The sequence below is a fragment of the Dermacentor silvarum genome, unplaced genomic scaffold (genome assembly GCF_013339745.2).
Source record: "Dermacentor silvarum isolate Dsil-2018 unplaced genomic scaffold, BIME_Dsil_1.4 Seq592, whole genome shotgun sequence".
In the NCBI taxonomy this organism is placed as follows: Eukaryota; Metazoa; Arthropoda; class Arachnida; order Ixodida; family Ixodidae; genus Dermacentor; species Dermacentor silvarum.
This window is the reverse complement of record NW_023606481.1, coordinates 68,755-86,428: the sequence shown is the minus strand read 5'-3', so window position 1 is coordinate 86,428 and position 17,674 is coordinate 68,755. Positions and strand designations below refer to the sequence as shown.

General features: G+C 45.6%; 1 protein-coding gene across 1 annotated transcript in view; it reads left to right on the top strand.

Annotated features, from left to right (window-relative positions):
- The window catches only part of LOC119435275 (transmembrane protein 135), a 40,271-nt gene that overhangs the window by 13,542 nt on the left and 9,055 nt on the right, over positions 1 to 17,674 (top strand). The window contains exons 5-8 of the mRNA XM_037702189.2: positions 1,293 to 1,339; positions 5,376 to 5,417; positions 6,949 to 7,048; positions 8,238 to 8,390. Coding sequence (XP_037558117.1) covers positions 1,293 to 1,339; positions 5,376 to 5,417; positions 6,949 to 7,048; positions 8,238 to 8,390 — 342 coding nt within the window. The remainder of the gene's footprint in view (positions 1 to 1,292; positions 1,340 to 5,375; positions 5,418 to 6,948; positions 7,049 to 8,237; positions 8,391 to 17,674) is intronic.

The window sequence follows — 17,674 nt, the reverse complement described above, 5'->3', positions numbered from 1 at the left end:
CCGGGCGGCGTCATCCAACTGTTCGAACACATTGATGGAACACTGGGCGGTCGCCATGTTGGGTTTACGGAGCCGACGCTGTCCTGAAGGCAGTGGTTCGACCAAAGGAATGCGCAGCAAGCGACGACCCCACATCAAAAAGGAATAAACGTCTTCATAGCTCACCCCGAGCCGTTGGGCGCCAAATGTGACGTGCCGTTGTGGCCGTCGGTTTCTATGGGTTCCGGGGCAGCGTAAGACGCATCCAGACACAGTGGAGACCAGGAAGGGACTGCCTTACCCTTCTTCTTTATTGCTCGAGCCCCTCTCGTGAGCGCGAGCTCGGCGCCAAGGCGCAAGACACGTACGCACCAAGCGTCGTCTGCTTTCGCTCGTGACAAATATAATCAGTTTTCACCGCATTATTGAAAATTACATTAGAACCTATGATTGTTTTGAAAAGCCCACTACTGTGACAGTTTTCTGCTGCTGAAGTCATGCGTTCGATTCCCGGCCATTGGGGCCACACTTAGATGGGGGCAAAATGCAAAACAATTTCTGTACTTAGACTTAGGTGCATAGTAAAGAACCCCAGGTGGTCAAAGTTAATCCAGCGTCCTTTTCTAAGGTGTCTCTCATAGCTCGACTTGCTTAATTTGGGACGTTAGCTCTACAAACAAATAAACAAGCAAGCAAGCAAACAATCAATCAAACAGTTTTTGAAAGAGCAAGAGATACCTGTTATAGGCTCAAGTTCCCTATACCTACATTGATTGTTAAGGAGGGCAGATATTCTCTATTTTAGGGGCAATTCTACTGGCCTGAATGACTGTGATAGTCCTGTGCAGCTCAGAATACATTTTAAAGAGCTCCAAATTTGTTTAAAAAAAAAATACTTTTTTTTCAATGTTTGACTCTCTTCACTTAGATGATTTTTCTGCTTTCTTTCTCTTCACTGTTAGCACCAGGCACAGGCCACCGTACCCACTTCTGCCCTGGTGCTGAGTGCAGTGCAACAAAAACAAAACTGCCTTTTGCAAGTGCATTCCTAGACATTTTGTGCATGCTTTCAGCAATATGTCTTAATATAGGTGGTCACTGAATGCGAGAAATGTGTCTTGCACTATATCTTACATTGTTGTAAAAATAGTGCAAAAAAAAAAAAAAAAGATGACACAAGCTTGATGACACAGGTACTGTATTGTGTGCATTTCTGTGTCATCCTTAGAGCTGCCATTGCAATGTTGAACTTGATCCAACTAGCACAACTTTATACACTTGTGTCTTACACATCTGCAACTTGATACTTCCAGGTGTTCATGTTTGCTGTGAGTTTGGCAGGCTTCCTGTATTGCATTCGGTAAGCATTCTAACATGTGTAAAGCATGCTTGAAGTTGACAAAAAATGTGCTTCACACGGGAAGTCACAGATCTCTCTTGGGCGCATATTATAGGCAGTAGCTAAGCATGGGAACTCATAAAATGATCTGTTGGCTCGTTATGGCATAGACTAACTGAAATGAAATGTTCTTTGGTTTTTATGAGATTTGATCTTGCATCCTTTGGACTATGAAATTGGTGCCTGGAACCACTCAGGCGCAGCATGGACACAACTTTGTGCAAAAATGTTAGGTCTTTGTACGCCCTGCTGCAATCACCAGCAGTGACTCATGTATCCTGTTGGATTTGTCCTGGTGCAATTCCTGGTTCAATCAAAAGCATGATTTTGAGAAACTTTATCAATTGAATTGTCACCAGTAGCTACAAATATTGTTGCACCAAACTTACCAAACTGGCATAAAAGCGAAAAGTTGCACAGTGATGCAAATTCATGAAGGTGAAAAGGCAAACCTGTGCTTGGTGCCGTGTGCATTCACTGTGCACCCGCATGGTACTCGGCAGTGCAACATTCCTGTCGATGAATGCTGCATTGGTTCATCTGAGCAGAAGGTGCCTGCAACACTGCCCTAGATGATTTTGCATACAGTTAAGTGTGCACCAGTTATTTTTGCTTTGGGAAAAAGGGAATGATGACAAGCATGCAGGCCAACCAAAACACAATATCGAGTTTTCAACCCTGCTCTTGAGAAGGCAACATGCAAATATGAAGTACAGTGTAGCCCGGTTATAACGGAAGTCAGCGGGAATCAAAAACTGCTTCACTATAACCACTTTTTCGCTATATCTGGACTCTAAAAAAATAAAAATGCAAGCATCAAGTAGACCAAGTAGAAAATTTTATTTACACCCTCTGAAAAAAAAGTGGTTGAGGGTCCGCTGCACGTGTTTCATTAGCGCGCGTTTTAGAACAGCGGGCTTAACACTGTCTGGCTGAGCGCAAACGTCCGGCCCGGAACTCGGGAACATACGTAACATGTCGATAGCTGCGACAGCAGCTCCAGAGGTCACTGGCTGAAGTGCACCAATGTCATCAACTGAAGGAGAGTTTTCTTGTCAAACAAACTGGAGGACTACGCTGTGCGACGAGAAACGTGACAAAACCAGCAACCTTTCTGGAGGGCATTAAACCAGCTCATGTACCCGGCGGTCGGCCTGCTTGGCATTGAAAAAAAAGAAAAAAAAAAAAAGGAAGCGCTCGCTTGGTTTGGAGACTGCGACCGGGTAGCATTTGCTGTGTGATGCGGTGAAGCAAGCTTTCGCAAGGAGCCGAGCTGGATGAAAGGGAAAACGATGCTGGCGGAGGCTGCCGGGAGCCAAGAATTAGCGGTTATTTTTGGCCTTGTTGATGCATGCGAACGTACAAAAGGATGTTTGATGGAAGGATGTTTTGTTTTTCTCGAAAAAAAAATGCTTCGCTATATCTGCTGAGTTGCGTTTATTTGCTTAGTTAAAACTCAACCGAAAAGGCATTGACAATGCGGAAATTAGGATGGAAAATCAATATCACTTCGTTATAACCACTATTTCGCTATAGGTGGGTTCGTTATAAGTAGAGACCGGATTTTAGGCAAATGCCTTTTTTGTTCCTTGCGCTCCTATCGCCCCACTTTGATATATAAGCATGAATTAGAGGCTAAGAAGGGCTTTTATAGTGTTTTAATAGTGCCTATAAATGCCTATTTTGGAGTTTGTGCTTAAATGTCTATAAATGCCTATTTTCAATATCGGCACCTATATGAACACTAGTTAGCCTCAAGTTTCGCTTTCGAGTGCAGTTAGAGACCGTTATTCATGTTACCGGGCAACATTGATTGTTCGGTACGCTATGGGGTTCAACCTAGTCCTTTAGTTCAACCAACTCCCGGAAAACAAATGCTAGCAGCATTGAAATGGGACGCGCCGGTAAGCATACACCGCCGCGCTGACATTGCGCGAGCGGTTGGCGAATGCGAAACCGCGGAGAGCCGTCAGGGGAAAGGAGAGTGAAGAGCAAAAGAAGAAAGAAAAATGTGATGTGCACGCGGCTTTTGTTTTGTTTGTCATTTACTTTTTAAGGTGTTCACCGCCATCGGGCGTTCCTTCTCAGCGTATGAGATCATTCTCAGTGACAAGAGGCACAATTTTGAATCTAAAAATCTGGAGATGGTGGTAGTTTGCTATTGTTTCCACAATCTTCACGGTGATTCTTAGACTATTCCGCGCGCTCTCCAAACAGATTTCTTCAAACATGTGCACTTAAAATGGGCGGAAGTGTATCTGGCAGTGTTGGGACGTCTTGCCTGTACAATTCGGATAATGTCATTGTATATGAGAAAATTGCCAAGAGTTGTACCTAATAGTCCTCATGTAAGAACATGCTAATTTCTTAATAAATCGTAGTCTCTCTTGCATTTGTTATTTGTCTGTTTTTGTTGTGTCTTAATTTAATTGCATCAGGCAGACATAAAGTATCGCTTTTTTTTAATCAGTATTCCCAGCTTTCAAGTATTCTTTTTCATGCCTGTTTCACTATATGCGACGCTCGAGTACAGTGGCCATTGAACATGAATATGAGCAGTGTGCTTATTGAATTAAGCCAATTGATAGTCAGTTCTATGGGACAATTGCACGGCTATGTTCAACTGTTGGCGCCTTTGTGCCATCGTAGGCAATAACGTTTCTTGTTTTCCTATCGTAGATATAGGCCACGCACGTCTTCGTTTGAAATTATTTGCATTTATGTAAAAATTTATTGTGCCTATATTTATGACGTTGGAGGCCTAAAACGCGCTTTTTTAATGCCTAAAGATCCGGCCTCTAGTTATAAGTGGGCTACACTGTATAGTAAAAAAAAGGACAAGCACATCCAGAGGCCCATAGGGGGCATCTCAACAAGCCATTGTACATGAGAGCATGCAGGAGCACCTTGTCTTCTGCTGCAAGGATGGGAGAGAAGTGTGTTGTGCTTGCAGTGGAGAAGACGTAAAGACAAGTAAAGAAAAGACTGGACAGGGCCAGACCTATTCCTGACATGCTTTACTGTCCAGTCGTTTCCTTACTTGATTTTGCATATTCTGAAGCGAACTAGCGACAGACACAGTGGGAGAAAATACACACACGGGCGCCTATCTCCCATTTAGTCGTCGTCTTCGCGCCTCGCTTTTCAGAATATGCTCAACCAACACGCCCAGTCCTACATTCTTACTACTGATTTTGCATCTTTCGCTTCGAAATACATATTTTTTTTTTTATTTAAAAATACCCTCAGGGCCATATGGCATTAAAGAGGGGAGTGGTTACAGAGTAGTAAAGAAAGACAAATCAAACAAACCAATGCAGTGAGTTCTGGTAATACAATAATTCTCCTGATTATACAGTGTTAGCTAATGTTTCGCGAAAACGTTTGTTATCGGTGATGGCTACGATACTTGAGGGAAGGTGGTTCCATTCCTGCGATGTACGGGGGACGAAAGACTGAAAGAAAGACTTCGTGTGGCATGAATCAATTCCCACCTTACTGCAATGATCGACGCGGTTTGAAATGTATTGAGGCCGCATTATCAAGTCGTCGTGAAGCGTGGTGTGATGGAAAATTTTATGAAATAGCGAAAGTCGGGCGACTTTGCGGCGGTTAGCTAACGGAATAAGTGCTAGGTTAGTTTTCATTGAGGTTATACTCGCGGTTCGGTTATAGTTAGAAAGAATGAAACGGGTAGAGTTATTTTGTACTAGTTCAAGTGAAGTAATGAGATTAACGTGACTGGGATCCCATATTGCAGATGCATACTCAAGCACACTAGCCAACTAGCCCAGCAACAAGTTGCACAAGGGTCATGGATTAATTAATTAATTTTTTATTCAAGTTATTGCTGTTCTTTTTCTTTTGCTCTGATAAGTTGTGTACAAGCACGACTTACAGCCTTCATATTGGCTGTACTGCCATTTGTTACATTGAAGCTTTCTTGTTATGTTGCATCTTTCTATTGTAGTCATCACAGCTATGCATCTTTATGCAGGAACAACAACAAGCTGAAGGACCCTGTGTGCAAAGCTTTAAGGTTTGTATGAAGCACATACAAATACAAAAACGGCCATGTTCCATACTGCGTAATCTTTGCTGTGCATCTGACAGTGGCCATACTGCACTGATGCGCTCTTTATTAGGCACAAACAAAGCAGTCTCTTTAATCAACAAGCCGAGACTGGATTTGTTTACAATCTGGGACTGTACTTATCGCATTCTGCAATACCTTTGTACACCTTCTCGTGGTGCAATGAAATCGCAGCTGAGACAAATTTGGTGGTGCTCTTTCTTCACCAGGTCTTTGGCAATAATTATGTTGCCTAGTCACAGTGCTTAAACAAAACAGTTTTCCTGCTGGATCCAACTGTGGATCCACCTGTGTTGCAGTTGGATGTCAAGTGCAAAAGCACAGGCCCTTACAGTAATGTTCTGCGATATTCTTGCCATGCATTATAAGTATGAAACTTGCCACAAGGAGATGGAATCTTACAGGCTATGCTCATAAAATAATAAGACTTATTCTTGAAAATTTGTTTAAACCTTTAACTGCCATGACAAATTTTGAAAAGTGCCTAACTTTTTTTAAACCTGAATATCTTGCGCCAATTAAAAAAAAATATGATACCAGAAATGCCTATCACATATTTACTGGTCTTGTTTAAAAGATAGCAAAAGTAATTGTATATTATTTATTCCTCAGAATTACAAGAAACTGTGCGTATACATATGTGGAAAAATAGCGGAGTTCACGACGAGTTAACTCGTCATTGGCACCAGAGGACGAGTTGCCTTGTCATAGGTAGTTAAGGAGTTAATTAAAGGTATGCTCACATACAGAAATTATTCTTCAAAATAGCATAGCATTCTTGAGCATCGGTACACAGTTGCCAACGATTCTGCCATGTGTCATAGCCTGCCTGGAAGCATACTGAACTGGGATCTCTTTCAAAGTACTCATCAAAGCAGCCATGGAGGAAAAAAAAAATTAAGAGGGAGTGTCACACGACAACCATAAAGGCCGAGTCATAAAAAATAAAAAGGATTATTCATAGAAAATCACCCAAGCACGTGATCATTCACTTGATAGCAAACAATTGTTTCTAGCCAGCCCACACAGCTGTTCTGGGTTTGTCACCTACTCGTCTGCTGCACCTTTTGGAAGTTGTAATACACAGTTAATCATGCGAGCACTCTGGAGAAAGTGTTGCCCTTGCAACAGCGACAATGTTTCCATATGCCAAGCGCGACAACTAGAGGCCTCAAATGAGGCAAGCAGAATGCGAGTGGCACGGGCTGGAGAAAGCAGTGCCAACTCCAGCAGCCAGCGGCCCGAAAACTTACCCTTTCTTCTACCATTTTCCCACCTGTTGTGTTCTTGCATGCAGCATTTCACCTACATTGCAAGAGCACAGATGATGGTGCACCATTGTTGAGGCAGGCATCTGCCTGTCATTGGATGTCCCGTTAAAAATAACTAATAAGTGATAGTGATTCTTAAAAACCTACTTGGCAACATATGTTTTGCTTGAGGATTTTGTGCATAAGGCACATTGTTCACAATGCAGACTCCTCATGGGTGCAGAGGAATTTGTGGCCCCCACAGCCACGACTGACACGGGACAGCCATGTTGGCACTTGAGAAGCTGCTGGCGACATGCTGCTGAGGTTAGTGCTGAAGTGCAGAGCCACCTCCACATCCCTCTCTCACTCTCAAACATGAAAAACCTTCTCACCTTATCATCATCCTCACTTTGTTAAAGTTGCCAACCAGCCCGCCCTCCTCTTAACTACTGAGATTTTATCAGCCTTCCCACATCCTTCACCATTAGCCCTTCCATGCCCTCACTTTTAGGCAGATAGGCATTTTCAGTAGGGTTTGCTTTCTTGGTGGCATCCCTATCGTCAATTGTCTTCACTGTTGCACTGCAAGGTGAGGATGGGTATAGCAACATCGTTGAGGGAATACAGAGATGGTACAAGGCAAGATACCACAGGTGCAGACCATTTCTCGTACCACCTGATGAGAGATGATACAAAGCACACTCCAGGAAAAGCTTGCACCCTTTGGGACTTACCTTGACCCCAAGCAATAATCTTCATCTATCTTGCACGGATATTCTTCTTTGAACTCAGTGTGCCCGGAACTTTCAGGTCATGAATGGCACCCATGTATCAGCACAACAGAGCATGCTTGACAGGAAAGTTGCAAATGCAGAATGTTAAAGAAGGAAATGTATGCAAAATGACAGTTATTGCTTGTTGTCAATATAAGCCTCATATGGTGTACATTTTAATGCAAAGAATTCTTTGCAACTTAAGGCACTTTGGGCGTATCTATCTGTCTAGCCTCCTACACCATGGTGCTGGCGGTGCCTACCAACTTGAGCCATTGGTATAGGCTCGTGTTCGCGATGCCACCGTGGCCGCCGCATCATGTCATTTGAGCTCCGTCATCTGACTCTTGCCCTTTATTCTTGGGTACTACATGTGTTCGAGCCACGTGGCGCACGTAAGAAGATTCGGGAATCTAGGCTGCGGAACACCAGGTGGTGTTCCGCCGCCTCCTCGTTCCTCCCCATGCTCCCACCAGACTTTCACGGCCCTTCTTGTATTTACCAGGCCATTTAATCAATCATCGAGGTCTGCTTTTTCATGCTGCACATATTTTTAGAGTGAATCGTACAGCGTAAGGACATGGTACAAAAACTAGCAAGTGCCTGAATCTGCATCTGCAATCCAATATTGCAAATCAAAAGTTGTGTAAGTCTCAGACACTGTTCAACAGAACTTGTCATGTTTCTGCACTGCACTCTTTGCTTCTTTTTTCTTCCATGGTCTTCTTTCTCCTGTGCAGGGCATGTCTGCACCATTTCTGATAGGCTATGGGCTGCAAGCTCTACTGTCACTAGCATCACCTCACCTGCGGCGCAGACCTTGGCGGATACTTGGCCGGTGGGCGCCCTTTGCACAGGGGGCATTTCTCGCCAGCACAGTTGGGCTGTTCCGGGTGGGTCTTTCCAACCTGCTTGCTTTTTTGCCGCTTCACTGTAGTAAATCAATTTGCATTATTGTAGGAGTGTGAAAATATTCAAAACTTTCTAATAATGAATTTAATCATGTCCTATTCAATTCGATCCTAAAATCGAATAATCACAATTTGCAGATTCTAATACTTTTCTAATAGGTTTCATACATTTCACACAGTCAACCATGTGCGATCAAACATGAAACTAAAACAAAAAAAAGATGCAATAACTTTCATCCCGGCGGTCACAGCGGAATACATAAGTGGACAAAAAGATGCATTATTTTGCATTTTAGATCTTCTGAGCTAATTAGCCCAGGGAGTTGCAGCTGCATTATGCCAAACATTCACTGCCATGTTATTTCCGCCAAGTAGCTTGCCCATTGTACACACAACTTGTGTATTCTAGGAATGTATCAATAGCAAACTGTACACAGCAACCAGTATGTCTAAAAATATGCACATGCTAGTAAGAGAAAGTTTAGAGGCTTGGCATGCTATTGCAGGTTCAATATATGTTAAGGGAAAGGAAAACAGCACACACGTGCTCTCGCACACAAACTTTTAAATATGGGCAACAGTGAGTACAATGAAATGACCAAAGTGGAAAGAAAAGCTATATTGCACCGGCAATAAACAAAATATTATCCATCTCTGCTCCAAGGTGGCAGCAGTGTACATCCTGTTTGGTAATATCGAAAAAACAGCAATTGATAGCTCAAAAAATTCGGCAGAACCCATCTCATGGTGATTTGACGGTAATGCATTTAGCATTGAATCAATATAGCGACACAATGTATGACCACCATCAAAATGAGTTATGGAAAACGGTTAGAGACATAGATACTCGGAAAGTTCACCCCCAAAAAGTGCGTGCAGTACCCTAAGAATGGTAGTGCATTAAAACGAAGATAAACAATTTTTCAGTGCATTTTTTTTAATGCATTAGCATTCTTCGGGTACTTCACATACTTTTGGGGGCCAAGCATCTATCTATGTATGTTTGTGTCGGCATGCACGGTCCAGCCATCTGGTGGCGCAGAGTTTAACCAGCCAAAGACAGAGCTATATAAAAAGACAACGTGTTCAAGATCACGCTCCTGCCAAAAATTTGAGCCAGCAGCAAAGTAGAAAAAACTTGGTTACTGCTATATTAGCTGTGTGTTTGGTCGCGCTTTGTGCCGTCAGGTGGCTGCACCGTGTAAGCAGTTCGCGTTTGCGCCTCCGTTCATCACGTAAAACGAGGTAAAATGGCCAGTACACTTGTGCTTGCGTTTACCTGAATACCAGACATGCTAAACTCTATTGTGGCAATTCTTCGACGTGAAGTGACGACCGCAAACGCGTAGATGCTGGCGCCGTTTGGATACGCTCATCTGCTGCCTTGCGGCAGGGCACCATGTCGCAGCTTGACATGTCGCCGATCGCTACGTTTGCAGCACACAACGCAACAAGGGCGAATTATGGTGCTCGCGAAAAGAAAGAACAAGACCAAAACTGACCGCGCAGCTCTCGTCAACATGGAGCATGTTTTAACACAAGCAGACTACACTTGCTGTGGGCCGGAAGTGCTTTTAGTGTAGTGATACATGTCCTTGTGCATTCTCTTTCTGTTACTTTCTTTTTATAGAAACAAATTAACCAACATCTAAACTATTACGAACAACATTTGTTCACCATAATGTTGGAAAAATTATTGATGACGCACCCTAGGCAGCCAATCGGATAGCTGGCCCAGTGACGTGTTATGGTCAAATCGCGTCACTTGGTCACAAAACTCAGCCGATTGGCGTGCTGTGATCGGTAGCGATGTACCTTTTTAAAACCTTATAATAAATTACACGCTTTATGTGGAGCACTTAGATGCGTCAATTAATGATCAGAAGGACCTACTCTAACGAATCAGTATGTCTGTACAAAATCAGAAATATTATATGATTAAACAGTACAAAGCACCATGTTTGCATGAATATAATGTGACCATCTCTACAGACTTTTTTTGAGGCACAAGAAAGAAAGGTGCATTATGAAATTATAATGCGACCAGCTGTTGCATATGCCAAACAGAGCCATACATGTTGGAAAACAAGAAATGAAAGCAGATATTTGTAAAAGGGTTCTTGTAGATTTTAATGGCATTCGCCCTCTGCTTAACTTCTCACTGCCTGTGACTGGCAAGACCTGCTAAACTCACCCTGCTGCTGTTGTAGTGCCATGCGGCACCACTTTGTGTCTTAGGCACGTGACAAAGTTCACTTACAGTATACTGAATGATGTGCAGGTTGGCTTTCTTCAATCCGCCTTTTGCATGTTCCAAATGCGCATGCGCTGTACCCTAGCGGCGACTGCCGAAAACGTTTTGTATGGCATCGGTGGTTCGTGCAGCAGACGCCGCACGCGCATGCAATAGCGCGGGTAGCGCATAGTCAACGAGGACGCGAACTCGTATATTGTCGGCACAGTGTCGACGACACGGTATTTGTGCTGTGTTTTGGTAGAAATTTCAGCTGTTCACAACGATATTCGGTTAGCGTCCGATACATCACAACATATGCTGACACGACACCGATGTCGATAAGAAGTCGACCTCAAGCCGATGCCAACGACAGGCTGTGTCAGTGGGAGACTTATATTGTCATACTAGTATGACGAAGACGCGGCTGACGACAGCGAGTCATCGTAGTGTGACAGGCTTTTGTGCCAACGACGCTGACAAAACCAGTGTGCTGGGGACGTATTACGAAACGTTCCATTTCGGCGATAGTCGCATTCAATAAGTCAACCGGCTGCTTACCCGTGATGTCAGCATGCACTACCAACACGCGCACTCGAACGCTTCGCACACGAGGGCGCACCATGCGAGTGCAAAGCAGCTTGGGTGTGTTGTTTTCCAATGTATCGGCCGCAGTACGACACAGCCTTGTTTGTTTATTCAATATGTGTCGGGAGCACGCACTGACACCGTGACGTCAAAATGACGTACGCCGGAACTACTACGTGGCGCGACTTATTTTCCGGTTTTGCTTAACCAGCCAATCAGCACGCGCCTGAAAGCGAAAAGCGAAATATTGCCGAAGTGGAACGTTTCAGAATACGGCCCCTGATCGCCGCTCGAGCAGCCGCTGATTGAGAACACTGCACCGACAATGCGAATGTCGCAGCAACTGCATTTGTGTATGCATTTATTGACGCTCAGATTGAGTTAAAACATGCTTCCTAAGTTGAAATGCACAATTTCCAGCCCTTGACAGTCGTCCACAACGAGTATGACGAGGGAAACTGCTTTTATAGTTCAGTCCTGACCATACAGAGTTGAAGTGAACCCCTGTTACCATAGTGCGATGCACACACAAACAGTGATAAGCGACAACACGACTTTGTGCCAACACCACGGTGTTGATCACCGTTCTTGATCAAAGGCTGTCGGTCGCGCTCACCAGCGCTTCCATGAACGCAGTGCAACTATGTAGAGTGGTAGACCTGTGTGTATTGTTATGCTTGTTAAAATTTATTAGTTACCGAGAAACACGGTTTGTCTCTTATGTCAAACAGGCAACAAGTGATTGCCCTTTCGATATTGCAGCAACATCGCTTGCTGCCACGCGAGTGTGGCAGGCATCGCCATTTTTGCTTGATGGCTATACGCGCCCTCTAAATGAGCGCTAATGTGTGCAGAGTTCACTCTAGCAATACGCTATCAAACATACAAACTATTTAGCTGGTGAAGAACACGATAGGTGAGGAGCACCTGTCAAAATCAGCAGTAACCGCCCTCCCCAAAATGGCACCTAGGTGGTCGTAGTCGCCGTTTTCAGTGTGCCCTGGACGCTCATGCCTTCTTGTCTCAGTGTGACAGAACGCTTCTGATATGCGCATGAGAAGTGTTCATATATGTTTTGAGCATTTCATCATTATTTCGTGTCAGCAATGCACAGTTTCTACTGTACTTGAAGTGAACAGTGAGCGGTGGCCCTACACGTGCTGATGTAAACAAATGCGCCGTTCTTGTGTTGCATAATTACTCTGTGTGCAGTATCGCCCCTTCAAAGAGCTATGGCCACTGTGGTCAAAACTGACCTATAAAAGCAGTTTATATTATCCTACTGGCGTACGTTCAGTGCAGGTCTAACAGTGGCAAATGCATGAACTCGGCTGCTACGATATGGCTGACCTCCGCTGAGCGGAATCGACCCCAGCTTGAACTTGATGTGGGCAGCTGGTAAGTGCTCACGTTCCTGCATTTCAACTTTCAAAGCATTTTAGGATTCCAACTAAGTACGCCTAAATATGAATAATAGGAATACAAGCATAGACACTGTGGCAATCGTGTTACGATGTATTCGTTCAGAGGCACATCGCACAGCGACTGGTATTGTCGACATAGCTGCACGAATCCAGTCATCATATTTCGACGACTTGGGGTTGTAAGTCGTGCCAGAGTCGTAGCCGGCCCTGGTGTCCTGCCCAGGAAGCGGCCAGTCACACAAAACGAAAATTACAACTGACAAATGCACAAAATAATTTCAGCTTGCTTCATGCAGCGTACCCTGCGCCGTACATTTTGATTCTCGCAGATCCCGCTAGGTGGCGCCTGTGATGACAGGTTCTTTTGTTTTAAGGTTTCAGACGGTTCTCTGAGGCGGAGCCTCCCAGAACCCAATCGAGGACAAAGCCGTTTGTTGTAGAACGCACACACAAACTTTTAATAAAACTAGAAACGAGAAAAAAAGCCCCATAAAATAAACAATCAAAAAGAACTCGTAATACAACACACATGTGGCTAGAACGCTTAATGATATCGGGCAAGTTCGGGAAGGCTGCGGGTGTGAGTACGCACTACAGTCTCGACGCGGTGAAGCGGAGACGAGACGACGAGAGAAGTGGCGTTGATCTCACCAAAGGTCGGTGTATAGGATCGTTGACCGGGCTAACAGAGCGTAGCACCTCTGGCGTGGAGAGAGGAGTCGGGCGGCTTGGTGGCACAGGCAGACGGCGGCGGCGTTCTGGCCGGGCAGCTGGTTGTGGAACTCGGGCCCGTAGCCCGACAGCTCACGTTCTGCCCACGGGCACAGATGCTCGCCGGCCTCGGGCAGCAGTAGACGATCGGGCAGAGTGGCGACGCCCAGGAACGGGTTGGCAGGAGGCTCCGGCCGGGTGAAGTCGTGGTGGCTGGGGTCCGGAACCCGACGGCCGTCTTCAACCCCCGGTCCGGTGGCCGACCTTCTCCTGGTGCCGCTTCTGGAATTCTTCCCCCCTACTGCCAGCGCGGCTCGCTTTTCTGCCGCTCTGGCCGATTTGTCATTTGTTCATTGGCTGCTTGAAGCTCCGTGGACTTTTGCGATTGGATGCCTTTTTCTTTGTTTTGTTTCTTGCGCCGCGTGTTCACGCGTCGGACGGTCTTCGGCGGCGGCGTTTTCCATCAGCATGGAATTCGCCTCGGCGCGTGCACTATTTGTCTGCTCCTTTTCTCCAACCACCGCACCGTGTGACACACTTCACACACATCACCGTCTCCTACCACCGCACCGTGTCGCGCACTACAGATCACATAAGCCCCTTTTTGGGAAAAGTTTTTCCAGGGGAAAAACTGCTGGTCAGTGCAAGGCATTTTTTTACACATATGCTCTAAACACCACACACATCGTGCGTTCACGATATTGCACTGTCAAGTGGCAGGCAAAATTCACTGAGCATATCACGCATAACACTCACAAAAAAAACCACTTCAAATAATTCAAAGTTGCAGACCAAGTCCTCTATTCACAACAAATACGTTTCTGTCCAAGGTCGAAATCCTGAGAAGGCAACCGGCTATTCATCAGCTTTAAAGTTATCGCGTCCCAGATAAGACGAAAGGCGCGTATTTTCCGTGTTTGAGATGATTGCACCGGAGCCAATTTCTTGCACCTTGCGAAACGCATAATTGGGGACCCCTGAATGACCTTACTCAGGTGCTGAACTGATTGGAAAGACATAATCTGGGTCTCACTGGCATTAAACGAAATGTGCTCTGTATATGTGCAGTCGGGTACAAATCTTGTAGGGAACACTTTAGGTACGCCGACATGTAGCTGGGACCCATCGCACAAACATGCACACGGCACCTCAGTGGAAATGCTTTTCGCTTCTGCTGATATCAGAGACGACTGACTGGTTTCCCCATCACATAAACAGCATTATGTTAACATATAGGAGATCACTCTGTGAGATGACCCCATTGTGTTCTGCAGTGGAACGACACTGTGCTGTCTTAATATTTCTGATCATGCATTCCCCTACACCTTGCATGCAGACGTCATCGCTAAGTGCTGACGCGATTGGTGACTTGGTGCGCAAGTCACAAGCCTCTTTCCTTGAGTCTTCATTGGACTCTTTGCCAAGGTGTTCCGTATTGGTCTCCTTGTCGAGCAGCTCTGTACTAATATCCATTTTACATTGGCCTATGTGGCCTTCGGGGTTGCAGGCAGGCGAACTTATCCTCACTTGAGGTGAGCTGTTCGAGTGGTCCTCAAACCTATTGAGGCCACTTATCACCGCAAGTGGTACACCGGAAGAGTGGGGGAGCATTTCATCGCTCGCCTCGCACTCTTCGAGGTCATTGGCTTTGCGAGCCTTTGCCCAATCAGTCGGGCTTTCTAGAGGCATCTGCACCTCTTTATGCGATGTGCTTTCAACTGCACTGGTTCGCAAGTGTACCACTTTGCTGGTGGTGTCCTCTTCGAGCTCACTGACAATGCACACTGTTGCCCAGTCCGTTGGGCTTTCCGAAGGCATCTGAGCCTCTCTATCCAATGTGCTTTTATTAGCACAGATGCGCATGGGTGCTTCGATTTTATTGGCAGTTGCCTGCTCCCTGCTCTCCGAGCTATCCTCAGCCTCCTTGAGGTTAATGTCAAGACCTAGCTTGGCCCGTTCTTTGTTTACTTCTAGGCTGCCCTCTGGTTGCGTGCCTTTTCCTGACAGAAGACTGCGACGGCGTTTGGGGCAATCAATAGTCAAAGATTGTGAGCTGCTGAGTCTGGAGCCCGCGTCAAACGCTTGCTCAATAGAGCTTGCATATGACTCCAGCTCGCAAATCTCTCTCAGTGAGCGTGCCCTTTCAGCCTCCGCGACCCTGAGACGCAACTGCAAAATGCGTGCCTCGCGCTCAATCTGTTCTCTTTTCGCTTGCTCTCGCTCCGCAGCGCGTTCTTCTTGCGCTCGCGCCTGCCGCTCGGCGAACCACGCTTTTAGTTCTGCTCCCTCAAGCCCCATGCGTTCCGCTAAAGCTAACAGCTCTCGCGTGCTAGCCATGTTTTTAAACTGTTAGAATTAGCAAGAGAATCCAAACAAATGGCTTTGTCCTGTCGCGCGGACGCCAATTTGTGATGCAGCATAACTTTTCTCTTTAACTTTGAAGACGGTTCCTCAATTGCGGACAAAAACCCAATTAGGGACCCAATTAGGGTTGGGAAACACACAACTTTTAATAAAACTGAAACGAAAATTAACCCATAAAAACAAACACTTAAAACGACTATCACGGCACAAAACGTTCGGGCAGCAAGTTCGGGCAGGAAGCAGGCGTGTGTGCGTACTATAGTCTCGATGCGGAGCAGCGGAGACGAGACGACGAGAGAAGCGGTGTTGGTCTCACCAAAAGGTCTCTGTATCGGACCGTCGTATAGGCTGCCAGAGCGTGGCAGCTCTGGCTCTGAGGGAGAAGACAGGCGGCTCGGCAGCACGGGAAGACGGCGGTGGCGTTCTGGCCGGGCAGCCGGTCATGGCACTCGGGCTCGTTGCCCGACAGCTCACGTTCTGCCCACGGGCGCAGACGCTCACCGGCCTCGGGCAGCAGGAGTTGACTATCGGGCAGAGTGGCGATGCCCAGGAAGGCAGGCGGCTTGGCAGCACGGGTTGACGGCGGCGGCATTCTCCATCAGCATGGAATTCGCCTCGGCGTGTGCACTATTTGTCTGCTCCTTTTCTCCAACCACCGCACCGTGTCGCGCACTACAGCGCCACAGCGTAATGCAAAAGGCGGATTGCTCAGATGGTTTGCGCCACAGCTCTCTGCTATATGTAATGCATGCCATACTGTCAATCTTTCACCGAAGAAAAGCCTAGTGTCCAGCTCAGTCTGGCCCTCTATTGTTACTAAACTAGCTTCTGTTTTTTTTAAGCGTTATATTACCTGCGCGAACAGTCTCAGCAGATCTCTGTCTCAGACCTCTGAACTTAGTCACTGCACCACTTTGTGTCTTAGGCATGTAACAAAGTTCACTCAGTATATTGAATGATGCACGGGATGGCTTTCTTCATTTGTTCAGATAGTTTGCGGCACAGCTTTGTGCTATATGTGATGCATGCCATACTGTCAATCTTTCATCCAAGAAAAGCCTAGTGTCCAGCTCAGTCTGACCTTCTGTAGTTACTCAACTAGCTTCTATTTTTTTTTAAGTATTATATTACCTGCGCAAACAGTCTCATTTATTTAAACCTTATGGTGCCCATTGGACAGATCTGGCAGAAAAGAACTACAAGGCTGGTCGGTATGCAGGCCACAGCACAGACAGTGAGACAAGAAAGAGCATAAAGCTTGAAGTTAGACAGGCACTAGTGTTAGAGAAGATGGAAAATAAGACATCAATGAAAAACTACAAAATAAGGAAGAAAGAAATCAATAGAAAAATAGTCTAGGATAATTGGAGAGGCAGTGCACTTCTTTTTGAGGCTAGGTCAGGCTGTCTAAAAAAAAACATTATGGGGCTTTACGTGCCAAACAACGATCTGATTATGAGGCATGCCATAGTGGGGGACTCCAGAATAATTTGGACCACCTGGGGTTCTTTAACGTGCGCCTAAATCTAAGTACACGGGTGTTTTCGCATTTCGCCCCCATCGAAGTGCGGCCGCCATGGCCGCGATTTGATCCCGCCAGCTAGTGCTTAGCAGCCCAACACTATAGCCACTACGCAACCATGGTGGTTGGCAGGCTGTCTAAGAATGTCAAGTTATAAAAGGAAGTCTACCGAAGATGACCTGTGCATAGCATGTAAAAATGCTGTGAAGATGAATAGTGTACATATCTTGTCAGAACATCAAAATATAGATTTAAGTGTGCATAAAAATGTGGTCAGTCTCCATTAAGCTGTAGGATTTAAAGAAAGTAATGAAGGGGCAAATATATTCGTGCAGTAAACAGAAGCAAAAGACGTTTGAAATATTAATGGGCATAAGTAGGGAAGAACCAGAGTGATGTTGAAGAAAAAATTGGTACTTGGCTG